We start from the raw sequence: 24,585 nt of genomic DNA, 5'->3' as shown, positions 1-24,585 counted from the left end.
AAAAAAAACCCAAAAAACAACCCTGGAGAGTTTCTTACAAAAACAAAACAGATTCCTGGGGCTGCCAAACTGGACTTTTAAAATCAAATCACCCAGGAGTACGGCCTGGGACTCTTTAACACACTCTCCAGGGGATTTTTATGGATAGTAGCCATGTCCAGTCTCTCCACTTTTCCCAGGGAAACTGAGGCCCAAAGAGGCCTTGAGCCAGTCATTAGCAGAAACAAAATAAGAATTAGGTCTTCTGAACCAGTTAGATGTTCTTTCCACACTATGACCAGGAGCCCACAGGACCAAAAAGAACTGCTCACCATGTATTTATTTTTATTTATTTATTTATTTATTTATTTATTTATTTATTTATTTAAGTAGGCTCCACACCCAGCATGGAGCCCAATGCAGGATCCAAACTCACAACTCTGAGATCAAGACCTGAGCTGAGATCGAAAGTCGGATGCTCAACCAACTGAGCCACCCAGGTGCCCCTGTTTTAGTATTCTTAAAATCAAAATTACTAATGCACACAGAGAGTCCAATACAGGTAGTTTTACAAGGCTTGTATGAAAAAACACAGTTCCTTGTCCATGCTCCCCCCTCTATCCCTCCCCAGAAGCAAACACTTTCAACTCTCAGCTGATTGTTTTAGTATTGAAGGAGACCAGAATATCACCCCAAAATATGCCTCTTTGACATAAAAATTATTTTGAGTTGAAGGTAATTAAGAAGCAGCAAATGCAGGAGCACTTGTGGGGGCTCAGTCAGTTAAGCGTCTGACTCCGGCTCAGGTCATGATCTCAGGGTTCATGAGTTCGAACCTATGTCGGGCTCTGTGCTGACAGCTCAGAGACTGGAGCCTGCTTTGGATTCTGTCTCCCTCTCTCTCTGCCCCTCCCCCTCCCCTGCTCACGCTGGCATGCTCTTTCTCTCTCTCTCTCAAAAATAAACATTAAAAAAAAGAGCAGCAAATGCAGGAAAAAGGCCCTCCCTACCCTTCCTCGCCTCCCCACCCCCCAATTTTGCCTAATTCTAAGGTATAAATTCCCCTTTTCTGGAAATAGATTTTTATCAGCCCAGTGATGCTCCAGAGGGATCTGCAAATACTCCTACTCCTTAGTTTATTTCCACATATTTACCCTCCCCACAGCATGCCATCCCTGGAAGCCTAAAACCGGTTTCCTTTGTCCTGTATTTCTCTACAAATTTACTGTCTTTGTTGAAAACGCTATAGAAGCCAGAGCTGTAACTGCTGCTTTGAGTTACTTTTTTACTGAGGTTTCTCCCACATGATGTGTGCCACATGCATTAATAAACTGTTTTTCTCTTCTTAATCTTTTTGTTCAAGAGCCCCAGCTGAAAACCTAAATGGGTAAAGTTTGGCCTCCCCTACAATATTTACCTCCACCTTTGGCATTATTTACATTTTTACAATGAGCACACCTCACTGTTATGCTTATGTAGTCTTTTTTTTTTTTTTTTGTAAGTTTACTTACTTTTTTTTTTTTTTTTTTTTTTTAGTAATCTCTATATCCAAAGTGGGGCTTGAACTTACAACCCTGAGACCAAGAGACACATGCTCCAACTAAGCCAGCCAGGCACCCCTCTTATATAGTCTTAATAACAGAGCTGGAATGGATTGCCAGGTCTGGCACGGGTTGAGGGACGCACAGGCATTGTGGAAAGCGCCGAGGTCACTGGGCACAGGCCACCAGCTCCTCCAGGGCTTGCTCACGGCGGTTGCCATGGACCAGCAGTACTTCCTTGATCCGGTCCTGCTGGAAGCCCATGTCACTGAACTGTTCCCAGAGGCGCAGGAATTCCCCTGCCTGAGGAAGTGGAAGCAGAGAGAGTGCTGGGGACTCTGCCAGGCCAGCCATCTCCCTGTGGAGCCCCCTTCCTGGTGCCCGCTGTATCTATTCCCAGAAAGCTAAGGACTCCCCAAGCCAGGTAAGCCTGATCCTGGGCAGCACCTACATTTTGCCTGTACCTCTGGCTGACATGGGCATGGACCTCCGTTCCTGTGCCAAGGAAGGAGGCCCTGGCTTGGCCACTGGCTCCATCCTGTCTTTACTCCCTCACTCTGGCCCATTCCTGACTCTCTGTGCTCTGGTACTCAGACAAAAAGAAGGAGGCTGCATACGGGTGCCCAGAGGATGCACAGCTTGGGGTCTCTGCCCAGGCCCCAAACCCTGCCAAGGTTTCACACAGTGCAGCCTCTGCCTTCCTTCCTCCTCTGATCCCAGTGCTTGAAAAGTCTCTGCTTATCCTCCCTCCCTCCTCCTCAGCATTTCTCCCATCCCTCTGTCCTTCCCTCAGCCCCTGTGAAGAGCTGCCCGGCAGAGCCTAGGCCAACAGCACACTGTGGACAGTTCATATACATTGGCCACTCAGAATGTACTACTGGGCCCCCGGGTGCCTGCATTCTGGGTTTCCAGATAGGCAGCAAACGCCCCAAGCAGAGTTTAAGCATCTTTGTGCTGCGCTTGGCTCCTCCCTGGGTATCTGACAGACCAGACACTCTATAATATTTGTGTACTGATTCAGCTACATGACACAAAAGCCGTGCCTCCTGTTTCCCTCCCTTCCTCCCTCCCTCTGCCTCCCTGGGCTGTCTCCCTCTCCCCAGGGCTGAGCAAGCAGGCTAGCTCCTGATGGCCCCCAGGCTGTGCCTCTGGTACGGGTGTGCCCCTGTATGCTAGGCTCGTGTGTGCACCCACATCCCTCCCCTCCTCTTCCCCTGGGCCTGGGCAGGTGGCCCTGCTGACCTGGCTCTCGGAGAACTGGAACATCTCCATGGCCTCCTCCACCAGGCCCTCCTCATAGCCTTGCCGCAGCAGCCGATCACAGGCGCTAAGGTAGCTGAGAAACTGGGCCAGAAAGAGGAAAGGGGTGTGGTTAGAGGAGTGGCACGGTCAGCCGATGGAACAGATTAAGAGGAACCTTGGGGACCTCGGTGAGGCCTGAGCTCAGACCAGGCTGACCAGTCGACCCACCATACATGAAATGGCCCCAGAGACCCTGTGAGCCAATAAAAGAGGGACAAAGGCCTCCTCTGGGGACCTAGGGACGGGTGGGCAGCAAGTTCTGACCAACTGTCCCAAACTGGGGGCTGTAATCCAGGGAAAGGGCTATCAGGATGACCTACAGGGTTCCCAGAACCTAAGCAGGGGAGTGGGACTGGCCTGAAACACAGGTGTCTCCCCAACACCCATCCCGGTCTGTTCACCCTCCCTGGTAAGCACCCACCCATGTGAAAGCAGCCTCCTCACCCTCCATGCCTGTGAGCACCCCCGTCCCTGGATACATATGTGTCCGCCACCCAGGACCATGTGAGCCCCAGTGCCGGGAAAGGGAGGACAGAGGAAGATCCCACAGGCCTGAAAACCTGTTCAAGTCACTCCGTGTTCAGTCACCACAAGTTGCTTTTGCCCTCAGGATGAAGTACTGCCTCCTTACCAGAGCTCAAAGGCCTGTCCCTGCCCATCAGTGGCCTTGACTCCCTCAGCAGCCCCAGGCCTCTGCATATCTAACTCCCTCCGCCAAGGTCAGTCTCACTCCTCTTCCCTGGGAAGCCTCTGCCCCCAGTCTCCACTGGGTGCCTTGCCTGCTGCTCCCACAGCACCCATGCTTCCCCTATCCGAGCACATACGACTCTGTAGCTGTTCTACTATCTTCCTCAATGTTCTCATCTGCTGACTTCTCGCTCCATGAGGGAAGGGTTGTATCAGTCTTGTTCACTGCTGCGTTCCCAGAGCACCCAGCATGGCAGGCAGAAGGAGCTAAATAAATGTATGCTGTGTTTATAAAATGAACTAAGAACCACCTCCAGGGAGCTCACAGCTTAGTGGGGGAGATGAACCAGATACGGGAAATCATGAGTGCCAGGCAAATCAAAGCAAGATTTATAGAGAGTTGATGCCAAGTGAAGGCTGCAGACCACAAGAATTACAGGTATAAGTGGAAAAGAAACAGGTCGGGTTTCTGCAGACCTTCAGAGCTGGGCAGAAAGCATGGATCATACAGATTAATGGTTTTCAAACTGTTTTAGCTTCTGAACTGTCCAAGCATCAGGAGGCTTCAACAATAATAGGAAGGTTGGAGCTGCTCTGGGAGAACTGGGGGCAGGAGCAGGGGAGTCAGGAGTCCAATGCTCCTGCCTCAGGACACCTAGACCTTGCTCTGAGCATGTTTTGTAAACCACCGAGCCAAGCCTTCCTAGCACAATTGAAGAAACAGGTCCAAGCAGGGTGGACAGCTTGCCCAGGGACCCAGGACTACAGCCTAGATCATCTGACCTCTCAGCCTTGTCCATCAGGGCCCAGCTGCTAGCAGAGGGGCTTCAACTGCTAGAGGAGGGGCTTTGAGCTGCATTGAAAAGTAGACAGGATTTCCAAAGGTGGAAACAGGAGTATGTCAAGAGCAGGTGATGGATGTGCCCTTTGCCTCTTGGTTCACCCACAGCAAAGGTTCTTGGCCTTGGTGCTGACTGTAGCTGCCTGGGAACTTTACCCATAAACCACTGATGCTTGCCTCCAGAGGCTCTGATATAACCAGTCTAGGGGGCAGTCTGGGCACTGGGATTTTTTTTTTTTTTAAGTTTATTTTGAGACAGAGAGTGTGAGGAGGGGAGGGACAGAGAGAGGGGGTAGAAGAGAGAATCCCAAGCAGGCTCCACACTATCAGTGTAGAGCCTGACATGGGGCTTGAACCCACAAACCGTGAGATCATGATCTGAGCCAAAGTCCGACACTTAACTGATTGAGCTACCCAGGCACTTCAGGGCCCTGGGATTTTTATAGCTTTCCAGGTAATTCTAATGTACAGCCAAGGCTGAGAACCACTGACTCAAGGGATGGCTGACCTCAATCCATACCAGTAGACTCCATGCCAGGCTGCATATCAGAACCACCTTCAGATCTTTAAAATGATAGGCCATTGGCCCCACTCCAGATTCACTGGCTGGGATCCTCCAGAGTAGGTCCTGTAGATCTACATTTGTAAAGATTCTGCTGGTTGGTCAGCTTTTGGGCCTATAAGACTGTAGAAGTCACCAGGTCTGCCTCAGGACCCAGGGTGGGTAAGGATGTCACTTTCACACCCAAGGATGTGACTGTAAGTAATTGATTATAAACACATATTCCCCCTCCCTTCTGTGAATAGGGAAAGTGAGACTCAAAGAGGGGCCCTTAGGTGCCTGGAGTCCCATAGCAAGGTGCCTGGCCTATGGATACTCATACACACTGCCCATGCTGTCCTATAAGCAGTCAGTGGGCACATCCATCCTTGTGGAAGGAACGAAGCAATCATGGACAAAGCTTATCTTTTGTATCTCCTCTTTTCTCCCTGGCTCTTCTAAGAGCTCTGTCTCCATAACCTCCCTCCTGGACCATCTGTCATTAATTTCTGGCCAAAGAGGTTTACTATAGTATATATCCTTTAAGGTGAGAAAGAATCTGAACCCAAAGGAGCTGCTCAGTTAATGGCAGAACTTCACAGAACAGCGGGGAATATTAACTTGGTGGGGGAGGACAGATGAAGTCATCCAGTAGTCCTTCAGGCCCACACCTCAGGGCTTGGCTCCTGATTGACCACCAGGGAAGAAGGCCACCCAGAGATCTGGCTGGCCAGGCAGGTGGTCAGTACATATCTGGAAACACAATGTTCCTGATATAATGTGATTCTTCCAGCCCACCCACAGGGAGGCCAGTGCCCTGTGCTGGCTCCAACTAATGTGCAGACCCGCACCATGGGCCTGGTCCTTCATAGTTCTCTTGGCCAGTTTCTTGGCCAAGGTCCTGGCTTTCAGCAGCAGCTGAAGGTGGGGGCAACTTTAGATCTACTTTTAAATTTCATATCAGCCTGGGATGCTTCCCTGGAAGGTTCTCCCACAAGAAATGAGAGAAAAGAAGCATGCAGCAAAGCTTCAGAGTCAAACCAGCCTGGCCTCAATGCCAGTTCTGCCACTGATTGTTTATATGAACCTCCCTGGCCTCAATTTCCTCATCTGCAAAGTGGGGACAGTGGTGGCAACTGTGCAGAATTGAGAAGGCCTAATTGAATACTCTCTGATTGAGGGACTGGCACAAAGAAGGTGTTCAAGAAATGTCAGCAGCCTCCATGTTAACCACACGGGGGACAAGGCACAGACCAATGAAGCCAGAGGAGAGCGGAAGCAGGAATGGGCAGGGAAGGGGGCTAGGGGCATTCGCCCACCTCCTCAACCTGGCAGCAGCACATCCTGCTTCAGCTCCAGTCTGAGAGTTACTCTCCTTTTGTCACTTCTTATCCAAGAGCAGGCAGCTCCAGACCTCAGGGACCCAGCACATAGCAGTCATCTACGTGACTGTTGAGAGAGTGCCCAAGCCCTCTGATGGTGGGGGGGCACAGAGACAACTAAGTGCCAACTGCCCTGGGACCTTTTGATACCTTCAGCTCAGCTTTCCAACCAAAAAAGTCCCCATGTGTCAGAAACAACGTGAAGTGGGATGTTACATTCAGGTGGGAGAAGGGAGGTTCGGGCAGTGGCATTCAATGTTACCTCCTGCCCCAACTCAAAATCCTTCCATGCCTTCCTGTTGTTAGTGGGTCATTTATAAACTTCTCAGCCCAGTCTTCAAGGCACCCTCAATCTGCCCTCAACTCCCTTTCCCTGTCTTTTTTTTTTTTTTAATGTTTATTTAGTTCTGAGACAGAGAGAGACAGAGCATGAGCGGGGGAGGGGCAGAGAGAGACACAGAATCAGAAGCAGGCTCCAGGCTCTGAGCCGCCAGCACAGCGCCTAACTCAGGGCTGGAACTAACAAACCGTGAGATCATGACCTGAGCCAAAGTTGGTTGCTTAACCAACTGAGCCACCCAGGCGCCCCTCCCTTTCCCTGTCTTATCTCCTACCAGCCTGCATCATGCACCCTGCACTCCAGCAAGACTGGTGGGATCAGGGCCTCCCAAACCCTTCCTTGCTGTCTCTCCACCCCTTTGCTCATACTGTTCCTCCTGCTTGGAATATCATCCCTTCTCTTTCCTTCAAATTCAGAGCTTATTCATCCTTGAAGTCTAGCTGAAGACGTGCCACCTCCATGAAGACTTTCCTGATCACTAGAACCTCCTTGTGGTCGATTAAGAATGGCCATAAATTCTTTGCAGGCCCTTCCATCAAGAGGGAGTTTTCCCCATAGCTCCCCACTGCATCTAAACACCTAGGAAGTTCCCAGTAAATGCTGTTGATTAGATGGATGGATGGGTAGATCAAAAGAGAAAGAGATGGATATGAATATAGATAAATTGTTCATTGAAGGAAGTGGTTAGAGCTGTGCCTTCCAATATGGTAGCCAGCAGCCACATGTGGCTATTTAAATTTAAATTAATTATAATTAAGTAAAAAAATTCAGTTTTTTAGTCACACTGTCCATATTTCAAATAGCCACATACAGCTAATGTATACTGTATTAGACAACACAGGTATAAAACATCTCTCTCATTGCAGAAAGTTCTATTGGGGATCTCTGGAAAGATTATTGGTTGCCCAAAGCTCCTGTGCTTGGGGCAGAGACTGGGACAGGAATAGAATATTAAAACTCTCTGGGCACAGGGATTCCTGATAAACTCTTATGGAGAAAATAGCCTTAGGGTCTAGAAACTTGCTCATAACCCTCAACAATTAATGCCAGGCTAAGGTTCTGCTTCTAAAGAGGAGAAAGAACTTTTTCATGTTAAAGATAAAAACCACTTGGCCCCTCCCCTGGCTCCAGACCCACAGCTCCCCCAGCTCTGGGCCCCATGCACCTACCTGGCTCAGGCTCTGTCGCCCTGTCTTCTGCAGAGCCCCGATAGCCCTGTGCAGGGGATACCCCAGGGCAACCACTGGCCCGATGAGATCTTGCTCCTCCTGGCTCAGGGCAGACAGCAGGTCAGCAGAAGCAGGGTGTGCTCTACAGGTGCTGAGACTCTGAGACACCCCCCCAAGAGGTGGCAGGCAGGTATACGGGCTGAGGGACTGAAATACAGACAGGTTGGATGTGTCAGTTACTGGAAGTGACACCTGGCTGGGCAGGACATTTTTACTGACAGGCCAGTAAATGATAATATTTCCACAAGAGAAATATCATAGGTCCACCCTATTATCCCATTTTACAGATACTGAAATCAAGGTTCAGAGAAGTTAATGACTGAGTAAGCAACACACATTTGGGAGCTGAGCCCTACTCAAAATCAAATTCAGGATTCTTTACTCCACACCTTAGTGAGTGGGGAGCAGAGGTGGATCTTCCTCCTTCTTCAGTGTGGCTGGACTGGGGCTTGGCAGGGCATGGAACAGGGCAGGGACTGGGCACAGCTGTGCTGAGAGGACCCGCACAGACCCTAGAGTAAGGAGGGTGGCTGGAAAGCATATCAGTTTGGCCAGCATCACCCCATTCCCTGTCAAGAAGCACCCGTCTGCCAACTCTGAACAAACTACCCTGATCCCTTCTCCCCAAGTGAAGCCTAGCTGCTGCCCTGGCTCTTGGGGCAGAGTGTGTATGTGTGACATGAATTCCCCACCCATTCCTATCTTTTCAAGGGGTTCCCTGCCAGGGAAACTTACTCTAGGGTCTGCTTTACCCCCAGTTTTTCCAAAAACTGGAAAACATCAAAATCTTAGGATCTGAGTCTATTCTTTTGACCTTAAAAAAGATTCTTAGTGGGGCACCTGGGTGGCTCAGTCAGTTAAGTGTCTGACTTCAGCTCAGGTCATGATCTCATGGTCCGTGAGTTCAAGCCCCACGCCAGGCTCTGTGCCAACAGCTCAGAGCCTGGAGCCTGCTTCAGATTCTGTGTCTCCCTCTCTCTCTGCCTCTCCCCCATTCACACTGTCTTTCTTTCTCTCAAAAATAAGTAAAATATTTAAAAAAATAATTCTTAGCTGCTCTCTGCCTCAATTTTCTCCTGTACAGAACATGTGCCCCAATCCTCCCCCACCCAACAGGGTTGTTGCTAGAGTTAAGTTTAATGTGCACCAGGAAGAGCCATCCTGGCATCACCATCTGGCCCTTGATGCGGTGTGGTCTGTCCAATTTACAGAGCCTCTTCTCTGAGTTTGCTCTACGCAACTGTGCGAGGTCAAGTGGCCCACTTCACAGGTAGAACAGGGATAGCTCAGAGCAGTTCAGTGACTTGTCAAAGGTCATACACCAGTGAGTGGGAAAAGCCAGACTTCTAGTCTGTCTTTGGGATTTAAACTTCAGCTGGGCCTTATTCTGTTGCATCTCCTGGCCTGACTGCAGGGCAGATGGGGGGCAGAAAGCTGTGCCCAACTGCCACCTTTGGCTATCAATCCTGACCCATTCCATCTGCTCCAGATCCACGTTTTGTGGAGTTTGGTACTTACATAATTTGGATCTCTCAAGGCACACAATTGTGAAGATAAAATTAGGTATAAGGCCTTGGGAGAGGCAAAGTGAGGGGTCTGAGGCTTAAGTTTCACTGATTTTACTTTTTTTTTTTTTTTTTTTTTTAAGTGTACTTATTTTGAGAGAGAGAGAGAAAGAAAGAGAGATCAAGTGCGACAGGAGCAGACAGAGAGGGAGAGAGAAAATCCCAAGCAGGCTTCACACTGTCAGTGCAGAGCCCAATTTGGGCTTGAACTCACAAACCACAAAATCATGACCTGAGCTGAAGTCAGATGCTTAAATGACTGAGCCACCCAGTCACCTGGGTTTTACTTTAAATTCACTTCTGCTCCCCTTTCTTGCAGGTGCACATCCTCTGTCCCAAAGCCTCCCAGTCTGCAAAAACTGTCACCTCCTCTCAACACCTGATCCCTCTCACTATTCAGTGCTGTCTTGTCCCACACCCCTTTGGCCAACTCTCCTTGTCCTGTGGTTTTGACCTTCTCTCTTTAAACTCAGGGCCCAGCAGCAAATAACTGCTCAGTGAGTATTCTTTGAGTCGCCAGCTCATCCATCCTACAGGAAGCTCTTGCTCTGTGGGAAGCCCTAGATTTGAGTCACATTCATTACTTCAACAGACATTCACTGAGCACCCCCTACTGGCCAAGTCTGCAGCTTGGTGCCCTGGCAACAAAAATGGATGCCATCCAATCACTGCCCTAAGAGATGGACAGGTACTGGATGATTACAATTATTGTGGCATGTGCCCTAATAGAAGCAAAACAGTGGGAAACAGGGAATGGGGGCCTCTGAGCAGGGAATATTCTAGGCCCAGGGCCACAGGAAGGACAGCATAGTACGTGGCCAGATGAGAACAGTTAAAGGTAAGGAGGAGGAGAGCAGAGAGGAGGAGACTAGGGCTACGAATCAGGCTAGGAACCCAGACTATTGGCCTGCGGGCTTGGCGGAGCTAGAAGGTTCCTTACCGCGACCGTGGGCTTGTGACTCCGCAGCGGGGGCATGGCGCCGGCCGTGGAGGGCCGCGGGGGCGGCGCGGGGGTGCTGGGAAGTGGGGGCGCGGGCCCCGGGGGCGGCACGGGGCACTGACTCGGTGCCGGGCTGGGGCAGAGGCTCAGCGCCCGGTGGCGGATGCGGTGCAGGAGGGCGCGGGGGCGGGCGGCCAGCCTGCCCTCAGAGAGCCGCCGCCGCGCTCCGGCCAGCTCCGACCTCATGCCGCGCAGCACGTCCAGCGAGCACCGTGGATGGCCCGGGCCGGGACTCGCAGGGGGGGCGGGGCTCGCAGGGGGGCCGGGCTGGGGGCTGCAGGGACGTGGCTCTTCCTCGCTGGCGGAGGCGGCTTCTTCTTCGTCGTGGTCCTCGTTCTGGTTTTCTTCCTCCTCCACCTCCTCCTCAAGCCGCTGCTGGGGTCCAGCCTCAGGGCCCATGTCTGCGGCAGGCATCGGCACCGGCTCGCGGTCGGGACTCACCAGCAACAGCCAGGCGGGAGGCGCTGACGCCGTTCCCGGGGCGTCGCACTGGAACGGGCAGGGTCCCCGGAGGATAGCCTCTACCCAGAAGAGCGCCCTCCTCTCCAGGCTGAAGTCGTGCTGCAAGTAGACGGCGACGTGAGGCTCTGGGACCCAAACCGGGGCCAGAGGGCGCACTCCTACTCCCTGGCCTTCCGGGAACCTATTCAGCCAAAAATTTGCCAGGTCTGGGCAGCTTCCGATTCTTAATCCCAGGCATCCATCACCACCCGACTCTCACCCTCAGTTTTAGCTAGCAATGGGGTGGATGAATATCAACGACAAGTGAATAGCAAATTCGGCCTCCACGGATGCAGGTAAAGAATAGGAAGTCCAGAAAGAGACTTTGATATCTGTGGGGCTTTAGTAAATAATAAAGGTGGCATCTCAAGCAATGGGAAATAGAGGGACGGACTAATAAATGGTGTTAGCTAAAAACAAAAACAAAAACAAAAAACAAACATAAATGGTGTTAGCTAGCTGAAAGAAATTCTCACTCTTATACAAGGATGATTTCCAAAAGGATCAAACATTAAATATATGTGTGAAACCATAAAAGTACTAGGAGAAAACAGGAAAGAAATCCTTGATAAGATCAAGTGGGGGAAACCTTTCTCACTGTAAATCAAAATCCAAAAGCCATAAAAGTACAGATACACACATGTACAAAATCTGCATGGCAAAGATACAATAGGCGAAGTCAAAAACGAATGACAAACTAGGGGAAAACAGCACTCACATCACAGACAAAGGGCTACATTTACTAATATAGTGAGTGCTAGATATAGACTGGAAAAAGACCAACAGCTTAACATGAACAAAAGATATGGATGGTCCACAGAAAAGAGCCATACAGATGGCTTTTAAACACCCGAGCAGTTGCTCAACCTCACTCTTGACAAGAGAAAGGCAAATTAAAACTACCCTGAGATACCATCCGCCTAGCCCTCAGCAAAGATCCAAAGTCTGAGGACATTCTGTGGGAGAGTGTGGGAGGTACAGGCCTCTTGTAGAGTGCTGCCTGGGATGTAAATCAGTGACCCCTATGGAGGGCAATTTGGAAAAATACTTACAAAAATTCAAAAGGACATTTGCATATAGTCATTCCATGTAACATTGTTTATAATTGGAAAAGACTGGGAAGAACCCAAGTGATCATCAAGAGGGCACCCATTCAGTAAAGTAGGATATATCCATATAATGCACAATGCTATACAGCAAAAAATAAAACTGAAGAAGCTTTCCGTGTACTGATATAGAAAGATCTTAAAACATATTAGGTTAAAAAAAAGTCAAGAAGAACAGTGTATGTATAAAATGCTACCTTTGTGGGGCGCCTGGGTGGCTTAGTCGGTTAAGTGTCCAACTTTGACTCAGGTCATGATCTCGTGAGTTCGAACCCCACATGGAGCTCTCTGCTGTCAGCACAGGGCCTGCTTCAGATCCTCTGTCCCTCTCTCTCTCTCTGCCCCTCCCCTGCTCTGCGTGCTCGCTCGCTCTCTCTCAAAAACAAATAAACATTAAAAAAAAATGCTACCTTTGGTGTAAAAGGGGAGGCAATAGCTGTACTTATTTGTGCATATACACAGAAGAATCCCTGGAAGAATACATAGAAAATGAGTAACAGCTCTCTCCAGTGAGGGGGTGGAGCTGGGAAACTGGGTGGATGAGAAGGTGTCAGTGGGAGGCTTTTCACTCTCCCAAGATATTCTAGCTGCCTGTGGGCCAAACTGACCCCTCACCTAGCTTTTATAAATAAAGTGTGATTGGAACACAACAATTCCCACCCACCCCTTTCCAAAACTATAACTCTTTCCCTACAACAGAATTTAATTGCCCTAGTTTTTTACTATCTGGCCTTTTACAGAAATGTTTGTCAACACTTGCTCTCTACCATTTTATAGATTTTTTTTTTCATTTTTAAACTATGTGAATGTACTTTTCTTCTAAAAAAATTTTTAACAGTGATGAACTCTCATTAAAGGGAAACTCTGAAACAACAAAACACAGACTTGCCAAGGCTCTGAATGTAGAAGGAAGGGAGAGGGCAGCCAGATGTATGGGCGGACATGGGTTTCTGGGGTCTGACAGACACATGTTGGAGTCTGGGTGTGTCACGCACAGGCAACATAACCCTGTGTATCACTTGGATGGGAGCTTTGGCTTCCTGTGCTATGGGGTGGGAACACATACCTGCTAAAAGGGTTATCATAAATCTGAGAAAGAAAAAAGAGTGAATGTAAAAACAAACAAAAAAAAAAAAAAAAGAAAAAAGAGTGAATGTATAAAGAGCACCTAAGCATAGGCCCAGTGTACAGCAGGTGCTCAGTTATAGTAGCTGTGGTTATTATTTTTTCACAGGTAATCTAACCTCTATCTGTAACATTGTTATAGGAAAATATATTTTCCCATATTTTCCCATATTTTCCCATGTTATATATTCCCATTGTTATGGGAAAATGTATTCCAAGTTCCAAATACTGGGAATACAGCCCAGTGAACTCAGAGGACTTACCAGGAGAAGCTGTAAATCATACTTGGAGTCTCATGCTTCTCTGTTAGATTGGCCCAGCAGTAAAAGAAGGGAAGGCCCAGGAAGGGAAATGGCTCAAGGGAGTGCAGATACCCTTGCTGAGAGGAGGGGGGCAGAGCCAGGGTCAGCACCTTGGCTAGGACACCAGATGTGGACTTGGCAGAAAGGTGCCCAGTTCTGCTTCTAAGAGAAGTAACTTTCAGAAAAGCCTCTTCCCAGCTTGGCCTGAGCTCAGCATGTAAGGAAAAGCTGTAATGATCCACCTCCAGTAAAGCAAATTTCTACTCCCAACCATAGAGGCCGACTTTGACTCAGGGCAAGAACCCATAGCACAAGCTGCCTGGAGAAAGCAAGAGCTCCTGCCCTACAGAGGATGGGCCCCTGGACATGTGCTCTGGGCTCTACAGAGCTTCTTTCCATTCTGGAGACCTTGGTCCTAAGGAGCCTCAGTGCAGCCCCAGGTTCTGCAGATAAAACAAAAACGACACTGAGTCTCTTGCTCCTGTGCCCCCAGGCCACTAGAGCCTCTTTCTCCTTTGTGGACTGGACTCTCTGCACCTGACTTCCTACAACCTGTTTTTTTTTAACCTTGGAACAATCCATGTCCAGTGTCTCTTACATTCCAATCCTGCTCTTAGCTAATATGAAATGATTTGGAGTCAAGACCTGAGTTTTAGTCTTGCCATGGCCACTAACTTCAGACGAGTCATTTCCCTTCTTTGGACCTCAGATTTCCCATGTGCAAAATGAGTGAGGGATGACCCAGATCCTCAGAATTTTTTACAAAGCCCTCTGCAGACAGTGGAGAATGAACATACAAGAGTCTGAGAGGCCCCACATCAGTTCCACAGTTCTTTGCAATCTTGTTTTTTCATTTTATAAATTCATGTGAATTTTGTGTTCTAGTTCATGATACACCTGTGTTATAATACAAATGCAATAGATCTCCCCCTAAATCTTCAAGTAAACTTGACTCTCCCAGAAGTTAAATAATCATGTTTATCTTGAGGGTATGTGATACCACCACATACACTGGGTACACATCCCAGTGTGTGAGCTGTGGGGCATGGGGTGTTTCGAGGGTGCCTCTAGGGCTGATGTGTTTCGGGTCTATGGAATAGTAATCCCTTCTAATGGGTTCCCTGTAACTGTCTGCATTTTAACAGGGGATTCTGGAGATAGTGTCTTAGCTCATAAGAGTGATCCTAAATGGTAGAGTTTTAGACATGCCAGGAGGCTGGCGGAGAAGGGAGCAATTGGAGCATCCTTGCAATGACTCTCAGTTCTTCATATAGGCAGGCTTCCAGTTATCCTAAGCTTAAAATAAGACCCACTGAATAATCCCCATCACAAGCCACCAGACTTCATGATGCAACACCTTTCCTCTTGGGTTATTTCCAAAACTCTCTAGAATATAACAGAAATGGCCTTGTTGCCCTTTAAAATCAAGGAACAAGGGGCACCTGGGTGGCTCAGTCGGTTAAGAGTCCGACTCCTGATTTCAGCTCAGGTCATGGTCTCACAGTTTGTGAGTTCAAGCCCCCATCAGGCCCTATGCTGACAGTTCAGAGCCTGGAGCCATCTTCAGATTCTGCGTCTCCCTCTCACTCTGCCTCTACCCTGCTCACACACTCTCTCTCTCTCTCTCTCTCTCAAAAATAAATAAATATTAAAAAAAAAAAAAAAAGGCTTTGGGACACCTGAGTGGCTCAGTCGATTGAGCATCCAACTTCGGCTCAGGTCATGATCTCATGTATGGTTCGTGAGTTCAAGTCCTGTGTTGGGCTCTGTGCTGATGACTCAGAGCCTGGAGCCTGCTTCAGATTCTGTCTCCATCTCTCTGTCCCTCCCCTGCTTGTGCTCTGTCTCTCTTTCTCTCAAATATAAAATTAAAAAAACATAAAAAAATTTTTTTAAAGGCTTTGTAGCTCCTTTCTTAAAAAAATTAAAATAAAATAAAATCAAGGAACCAAGCCCAAGTCTCAGCATCAGATCTATAGACCCAGAGACAAGGAGATAGATGGACAGAGAGATATACTTACCATAGAACCCAGCAGAAGCTCCCTGCAAGCTGGGACGCTGAGCTCTGGCCCAGGAAGGGGCTCTGTGCCTATCACAAAGCCGTTGGGCACCTTGAAGGGGACATCATCGAGGGCATTCATTCTGTCAGAGGAGTGTAGAGATGGCTGAGCAGGACTGGGGCAGGCTGCCTGGTGGCAGGGAGAGAGTGTAGTCCTGAGAACCAGGCTTGGTCTCAAATGGCCTTACCACTCTCCCGTGTGGTGACTTAGCTGAGCCCCACACAGCTGGGAAGGAAAAAGTAAAGTGGCTGGTGCTGCATAGGGAGGAAATGAACAAAAACAAGAGCATTCAAACCGACAAGAATTGACTATTTCATGTTTAAGTCTTGCCCTAGACAATTGTTTCCCAAAATGTGGCCTATGACACTAGTGCTGAAGCATGTCATCAAGAGTTTTCATCCAAACATTTAAGGAAAATGTCAAATTACAAACACTTCCAGAAAAGAAATACTTCCTGACTCATTTTTATTTCAGCACCATCCTGATACCAAATCTGACAAAATTAAGGTCAATCTCTCATGAACATAACTGCAAAAATCTCAATAAAAATAATTTTGGATAGAAAAATACAACATTGCTGGGTTGAGTTTATTTCAGGAATGAGAGATTGTCTTAATATTCCAATATCAATCACTGGGAGTAAAAATAAATGTCAATAGAATAAAAATTTTAAGTTATAGATTATCTATATCTGTAGATGCAGAAAAAGCACTTGATAAAATCAATGCCCGTTCATGATTTTAGGAAAAAACAAATAAGCCCATTTAATAACTTAGGAATAGAAAGTAATTTCCTTAGCATAATCAAGAATATCACTAAAACATCTAAAGCAAACAGGCCACTTAATAGTGAAATACTGAAAGATATCCCCAAGATTGAGACAAGGATATCCCCATTGTCTCTTCTGTTCAGCATTGCACTGGAGATACTAGCCTGTGTAAAAAGAGAAAAGAAAAAAATAAAAGTATAAGGATTGGAAAAAAAGAAATTAAACTACCATTATTTGTAGATGATATAATTATATGTAGAAAATCCAAAGGAATCTATAAATAAAACTCTTAGAATTAGTAAATTAATTTAGCAAGGTCATTGGATACAAGGTCAATATATGAAAATCAACTATATCTCTCTATACAAACAACAAACCATGAAAATATTCTTTTTTTTTTTTATTTTTTTTTAAACGTTTATTTATTTTTGAGACAGAGAGAGACAGAGCATGAACAGGGGAGGGGCAGAGAGAGGGGGAGACACAGAATCTGAAACAGGCTCTAGGCTCTGAGCTGTCAGCCCAGAGACCGACACGGGGCTCGAACTCACAGACTGTGAGATCATGACCTGAGCCGAAGTCGGACGCTTAACCGACCAAGCCACCTAGGCGCCCCGAAAATATTCTTTTAAAAATGTCATTAGAGAGTGAGATTTTAAATAAGATATCATGTAATATTATCAACCAACCTTCTAGGACTCAAACTAACACAAGATATATAAGACCTCTATGTGAAAAACTATAAAATATTTATTGGAGGAACATGCCATGTTCATGAGTTAAGACTCAATGTCATAAAGATATTAATTCTCCCTGAATTGATTTGTCGACCCCACATGTCAAATTCCATCTTATTTTTGGGGGATAAATTGGCAAACTAACTCTGAAATTTAAATGAAAGACAAAAGGGGCGCCTGGGTGGCGCAGTCGGTTAAGCGTCCGACTTCAGCCAGGTCACGATCTCGCGGTCTGTGAGTTCGAGCCCCGCATCAGGCTCTGGGCTGATGGCTCGGAGCCTGGAGCCTGTTTCCGAATCTGTGTCTCCCTCTCTCTCTGCCCCTCCCCCATTCATGCTCTGTCTCTCTCTGTCCCAAAAATAAATTAAAAACGTTGAAAAAAAAAAAAATTTAAAATAAAAAAAAAAATAAAAAAAATAAATGAAAGACAAAAGACTAAGAAAAGCCAAGACAATCTTGAAGAAGAAACAGCACTGTTGGAAGATTTATACTATATCAACACTTACTTTAAAGTTACAGGAATTAAGACAGTGTGGTACTAACATGAGGACTTACAAAGAGTCCAATAAAACAGAACAGAAAGTCCAGAAACAGATCCATATTTATATGGATCCTTAACTTACGACAAAATTGGCCCTGCAGAGAGCATAAGGAAAATAAAAGTCTTTTCAGTAAATGGTTCTGGATCAATTGGATGTCCACCTAGAAAAAAATCCTGGCCTCTACCTCACATCACACACACAAATCAATTCCAGGTAGACTACAGATCTAAATGTGAAAGGTAAAATGAAGCTTGAAGATAAAATAGGAGAATGTATTCATGACTTTAGAATAGGTAAACATTTCTTAGGCAGGTTGCAAAAAACTAACCCATAAAGGAAAACACTGACAAACTGGCTTCCATTCATTGGAAGATACCATTAAGACAGTAAAACAACAAAACAGAACCACACAAACAAAAAATAAAAAACACAAATCAGAGTGGGAGAAGATATTTGCAGCACACCTATCTGACCAAGGACTCGTATCCAGTAAGTACAAAGAACTACAAAGCAGTAAGAAAAAGACCTAATTCAAAAATGGGCAAGAGATGTTAACTTCATAAAAGAGTATATCCAAATAAACATCAAAGTTGTTTAACCTCATTAGCCATTGGGAAAATGCAAAACAAAACAATGAGATACCAACACACACACACACACACACACACACACACACACACACACACACAAATGGTTAAAAATAAAAAGCCTGACAATATCAAGTGTTGATGAGAATGAACTCTCATGCACTATTGAGAAAGTTAAATTAGTATTAGTCAACAGTATCTACTACTAAAGCTGAAATCTAAGAAAAATTAATTCATACATAGCTTCTGGGCCTTTTGGCTGAGATCAAGTATAGTATCTGTTAGTTTAATAATATTCACAACAGCAAGGGATTTTATTTGTTATGTATTTTAAACTAAAGATTCTGTTCTCCTAACAAAATGAAACTCACAAAGAATTCAAGCTCTTGAGACTGCCTATAATATATACTTAAATCTAGACTCCTGACCACAGTCTGGCATTTTGCAAACAATCAGGGTTTACCAGGGACTGCACCAGGGAGTATCTCTGGCTTACTACAATGTCATCCCTACTAGGATGTTGCAAACCCCTGTTGCGAGGGGTCACTGGGGTCATCCCCATGCCCACAGGAGATCATGAGAAGAGGCAGAGTAAGTAATCTGAGTGCAGAGAGGTCAAATGAGGCCAGATGGGCAAATCCTTTAATTCCCTCATCTCCACTGCCTGCCCACTCTAGTCTGTGTCTACTGTATGTAAGACTCCAAAGGTTTCTCCACCCCATGCCAAGAGACAGTCTCCCAGAGCACTGGGAGCGGCTCTTTATGCTACAGGATCAGACAAGTCCCATTGTGATCAGTAAGTTATCTGCCCCATCAGCCTGTTCCATCAGGGGACCTCTGAGGCGTAAGGAGTTGTAAGGGACATAAGAAAGTTAGCAAGTTTTGGCATTCTCTGATTTATCATCCACATTTTCAGCTGTCATTAGAATTCTGAGCTGTGGGTAAAGGCCACAGCTTTGTTGAGACCCACGTGTGGACCGCCTGTCCACTGAGCAGGTACAGGGCCACCCTCCTCCTCTCTTACTTCTGACCCAGCATCTGCATCCTAATAGATATTCTCTACTCAGTTCTACACTTGTTTCTGGAATAATTTAAGAATTTGAGAATTCTGGAAATAGGAATAGGAAGGGCTACAGTATAAGACATGATCTAGTTAGAGCACACTCTAAAATGACAGTCATCTCTGCTAAGTATAAAATAAACGGTACAGATCATTAAATGATGATATTCTTCAACGGAAAGAAAGTATTCTAGTCCTTATGTGAGTTGGGCAAGCTTCAGGAAGGACCCTGACAGGACCCTGACCTGGATCCTGAAGAGTATGGGAACAGCCTGTGAGCAGGTTAAAGGTAGAGTGGAGAGCATAACTCCAGGGAGGGAACAGCTTGAGTCAGGGAACAGAGGCAGGGCAGAGAGAGGTGGGGGGAGGAGGGAGCGGGGACAAAGCATATGACTCAGTTTGTGCCGGGAAGCAGCCTGCCTTAAGACTGAAGGGGTAGATTGAGGTAGAGCTGGCGAGGGCCCTGAAAACGGAATACTGACTCCATTCAGTAGGCAGTGGAGAAAGCTTTGATGAGTCTGAAGGGGTGGGGTGGGGTGGGGTGAGGATGGGGAAGTGGGGATATTGGGAAGGCCAGTCTGTGCATGCTTCAGCAGGCTATAATCTAGGACCTCTCCATGGGTCTGTGCCTGTCTGGCTGCATCTGAGCCTAGGGGTGAGAGGCAGGGCAAGCGGGGGTTGTAGTAATTGGTCTGCCTGGAGCCCAGGCACTGACATAAGTATTATTTTTTATAAAGGTCTCCACTATACTCTAAATGACTTCATCCTTGCCCACAGCATCAATAATCTATGTGCCAATGACTCATATTAAATTCTCCACTTCTTCTCAGAGATCGAATTCATAAACACCACTGCCTACAAGGCATCTCCTCCAAGATTTCTCAAGGGTGCCTCAAACTCTACATACCTAAAGTGAACTCCTGATTTCCCCTCCCCCAAACTTTTCCTCCTCCCCAGAATTTCTTGTCTCAAGGAACGTCTAAGATATACAAACTGAGGACTCATGCCTGACACTCTCTTCTCCCTCACGACCACTCATCTCATATCCCTGCCAAATTTCCTCTCTTAAATCTCTGAAATCCACCCATTTCACGCTACCTCCACTGCTAACATGGGAGTCCAAGCCCCCATTATCTCTCACTTGGACAACTGTGTCCAACATATCCTCTTATGTCCTATCATTGTAATTGTTTCACACACTGAGACAAAAGTGATCATTTCAAAATAGCAAACTAAGCCAATCCCCTGCTTAAAAGCCCCAAATGGTTCCCAGCTCTCTCAGAATAAAAATCAAACTCCTGACAAGGGCTTCCAAAGCTTTGCAGTGTCTGGCCCCTACCCCCTCCCCTCTTGTCTTACTCTAGCCATGCTAGTCTTCAATTGCCTTGGTCTCTTAGCCCAACACAGGGCCTTTGCATATTCTATTCCAAATTCTTGCCACATTCTTCTTCCGTGTCTCCTCTGCACTAGTGAATAGCTGTTTATGCCTCATAGCTTAGCTGAAACATCATCTCCTCAGAAAAGCTTTTCCTAGACTCTTCAACAAATGCTGTTGTGAAACTGGACAGCTACATGTAGAAGAATGAAACTGGACCACTTTCTTACGCCATACACAAAAATCAATTCAAAATGGATCAAAGACCTAAATGTGAGACAGGAAACCATCAAAATCCTAGAGAACACTGGCAGCAATCTCTTTGACCTCAGCCAGAGCAACTTCTTACTAGAAGTTTTGTCTCCCTTACCTTGTCGCTGAAGGCAAGGGAGACAAAAGTAAACATGAACTATTAGGACTTCATCAAGATTAAAACTTTTGCACAGTGAAGGAAACAATCAACAAAAGGCAGCCTACAGAATGGGAGAAGATATTTGCAAACGACATATCTGATAAAGGGTTAGTATCCAAAATCTATAAAGAACTTATCAAACTCAACACCCAAAAAACAAATAACCCAATTAAGAAATGGACAGAAGACATGAATAGACACTTTTCCAAAGAAGTCATTCAGATGGCTAACAGAAACATGGAAAGATGCTCAACATCACCCATCATCAGGGAAATACAAATAAAAACCACAATGAGATACCACCACCACACCTGTCAAAATGGCTAAAATGAACAACACAAGAAACAACAGTTGTTGGCAAGGATGCAGAAAAAGGGGAACTGTCTTGCACTGTTGGTAGGAATGCAAACTGGTGCAGCTACTCTGGAGAAGAGCATGGAGATTTCTCCAAAAACTAAAAATAGAAGTACACTATAATTCAGCAATTGTACTACTAGGCATTTACCCAAAGGATACAAAAATACTGATTTGAAGGGGTACATGTACCCTGATGCTTATAGTAACATCAATAGCCAAACTATGGAGAGAGCTCAAATGTCCATCAACTGATGAACGGATAAAAAAGAAGTGGTACGCGCGCGCGCGTACACACACACACACACACACACACACACACACACACACACTGGAATATTACTCAGCCATCAAAAAGAAAGAAATCTTGCCGTTTGCAATGATGTGGATGAGGCTAGAATGTTATGTTAAGCTAAACAAGTCAATCAGAGAAAGACAAATACCATATGATTTCACTCATATATGGGATTTAAGAAAAAAACACAGATGAACATATGGGAAGGGGAGGAAAAAGAGAAGAGAGGCAAACAAACCACAAGACACTCATAATGATAGGGAACAAACTCTGGGTTGATGGAGGGAGGTGGGTGAGAGATGGGCTAGATGGGTGATGGGCACTAAGGAGGGCATTTGTGATGAACACTGGGTGTTGTAAGTGATCACTGAATTCTACTCTTGAAGCCAGTATGTTAACTAATTACAATTTAAATTTAAAAAAAAAAAAAAAAAGCTTTTTCTGATCCACCCCCCCCCCCCCCCAAACTTGGGTAGATCTACCCAGTACAGTGGCTTTTAAGACTTTAAAGGGCCTGGGGGCGCCTGGGTGGCTCAGTTGGTTAAGCATCCTACCTTGGCTCAGGTCATGATCTTGCAGTTTGTGGGTTTGAGCCCTGTGTCGGGGGTTCTGTGCGGACAGCTAGGAGCCTGGAGCCTCCTTTGGATTCCGTGTCTCCCTCTTTCTGCCCCTCCCCCACTTGCACTCTGTCTCTCAAAATAGATAAACATTAAAAAAGGAAAAAAAAAGGGCCTAATCTCATAGAACCATTTACCTTTCCTTCAAAGCACTCAGTACATTTTTTGATTGCTGGATCCATTAATTGGATATTAACCTATCCCCCTCACCATTATAGCCCTTATACTTAGCAAATTAATCTGAGTTTCAACAGGCATTTAATAAATATTTGAACAATGGAAAATATAAATGATGACTAACCACTTTTTCTTTGTAGCACATATCACAACTAATTATCTGTATTCTTAAGCTTTTCTACTCTAGATCTAATTCCAGGAGGGCAAGAATCCTGTCTTTTTGCTCCCTTTCACATCTCTAGCACTTAGTATCATTCCTGGCAAATGGTAAAAACCATTTTCTAAGAACACAGTTCAAGTCCTAGAATCCATATTCTGGCAAGCATGAGCTAATTAAGTTGAGAGGTGCCTACTGCTCTGTATAGTTATGCGCTCTAGCACCAACTGCCTCAAAGACTTCGATCCTTGCTTCAGAGACTGTGAGAAACTCAGTTTATTCCAAAAGGCAAACAGAACCTGCATTGGAAACAAAATCTTCATAGATAGCCAGACGTGCTAAGTCAGGAACTACTGTATGGGTACACCCAAAAGTTAACAGGGGCACCTGACTCGTTGGAAGAGCACATAACTCTTGATCTTGGGGTCATGAGTTTGAGCCCCACGTTGCGTGTAGTAATTACTCACACTTTTTTTAAAAAAAAGTTAACAATTATACAGGAATAGTTTATTGGTTATAGCATTAAAAGAAAAAAAACAGATTTAGTTGGAAATGCCTCATGTAGTCACTAGTCCCTAAAATAATCACTGCTAATACTTCACAGCACTCACATTCCTTCTATATATTCTATATTATTTGAATGGAACAAGACATACTTTGTACTTACCTTGTGATTCCCAGGATAGCTCCCCTGTGGACAAAATATGTAGAAGTGAATTGCTACAGCAGATGGTATAATGCTGTCTAAGCTTCTTGATACACCCTTGCCCAAGTCACATGGACATAGGAACATGAATGGGTTTAGAGTGATTAAGTTCATTGGCTTGTAGCAAATTCTTTGACGTCATAAACTCAGCCACTAAGAACACTTAGTATTTAACATACAACTAATCTATTTCATTTTTTAATCTTTCTTGTATTTACCTAATTTCTTAAAATAAATGCTTTTTGTTAGAGTATCTCCCAATCCAGGGTCTCCTCTTTTGGGAAATAAGATAAACAATATTCTTGTATATACAGGACATGATGAATCAACACATTTCTGATTCATCTTTGAATGAGTTTATTTCTCTATTTTCATTAATTTATGTTCAATATAAAAAGAACATAGGTACAGGGGTGCCTGGGTGGCTCAGTGGGTTAAGTGTCGACTCTTGGTTTCGGCCTAGGTCATTACCTCGTGGTTCGTGGGTTCAAGCCCTGCATCAGGCTCTACACTGGCAGCTTGGAGCCTGCTTAGGATTCTTTCTCTCTTTCTCTCAAAATTAAATAAACATTTTAAAAAAAGAATATAGGTATAAAAAAGGCATGATTTAGAAAAAGGCTGATGGCTCAAGGGAACTGTAATTCCTAGTTCTGACTAAAAGCATAAAAATCAACAAACAAGAAGCAGCAATAACAATGACCACCCCTATCATGCAGATTATGGCCTATAAATACCTTTTCCACTAATTTATTATTAGATAAATGACTGTTTCCAGGTTTGGAATAGGCAATATGTAAAACAAATTTGGAATGGAATACTGGAATTGAAAGGGAATTCAGAAACTGAGTTAAAAAGGCTCCCAGCAGGGGCACCTGGGTGGCTCAGTCGGTTGGGCGGCCGACTTTGGCTCAGGTCATGATCTCACAGTCCATGAGTTCGAGCCCCGCATCAGGCTCTGTGCTGACAGCTCAGAGCCTGGAGCCTGCTTCAGATTCTGTGTCTCCCTCTCTCTCTGACCCTCCCTCGTTCATGCTCTGTCTCTGTCTCAAAAATAAACAAACATTAAAAAAAAAAAAAATTGAAAAAAAGGCTCCCAGTGGCCAAAGATGAGACAATTGATAAATAATAACAATGGGTTGAAAGACAATTATGGTTAGATCTGAGTTCATAGTGATACTTCAAAATAAAACTCACTTGTTACCTTTGGAGGATTCTAGGGAACCAGCTCATTAATTTGAAAACTAGTAAATAAAAAAAATATGTATTTGCCTTTCCTGTACCAATTGTACCCTGCAG

General features: G+C 45.6%; 1 protein-coding gene and 1 pseudogene across 1 annotated transcript; one reads left to right on the top strand and one right to left on the bottom strand.

The window, feature by feature from the left end:
* Window positions 1–1,540: 1,540 nt before the first annotated feature.
* Window positions 1,541–23,274, bottom strand: UBAP1L (ubiquitin associated protein 1 like). The gene is made up of 6 exons (XM_042941698.1): window positions 23,251–23,274; window positions 15,463–15,755; window positions 10,348–10,968; window positions 7,783–7,989; window positions 2,763–2,864; window positions 1,541–1,823 (listed from the first exon to the last, which is right to left on the bottom strand). The coding sequence occupies exons 2-6, from the start codon at window positions 15,580–15,582 to the stop codon at window positions 1,689–1,691; spliced, it is 1,185 nt and encodes a 394-aa protein (XP_042797632.1). The 5' UTR covers window positions 15,583–15,755; window positions 23,251–23,274; the 3' UTR covers window positions 1,541–1,688.
* LOC122223500 lies at window positions 18,376–18,484 on the top strand (annotated as a pseudogene).
* Window positions 23,275–24,585: the final 1,311 nt, after the last annotated feature.

The sequence above is a fragment of the Panthera leo genome, chromosome B3, assembly GCF_018350215.1.
Source record: "Panthera leo isolate Ple1 chromosome B3, P.leo_Ple1_pat1.1, whole genome shotgun sequence".
NCBI classification, from domain to species: Eukaryota; Metazoa; Chordata; class Mammalia; order Carnivora; family Felidae; genus Panthera; species Panthera leo.
Note: the sequence above shows the minus strand (reverse complement) of the source record. Positions and strands in the feature narration are given on the sequence as shown.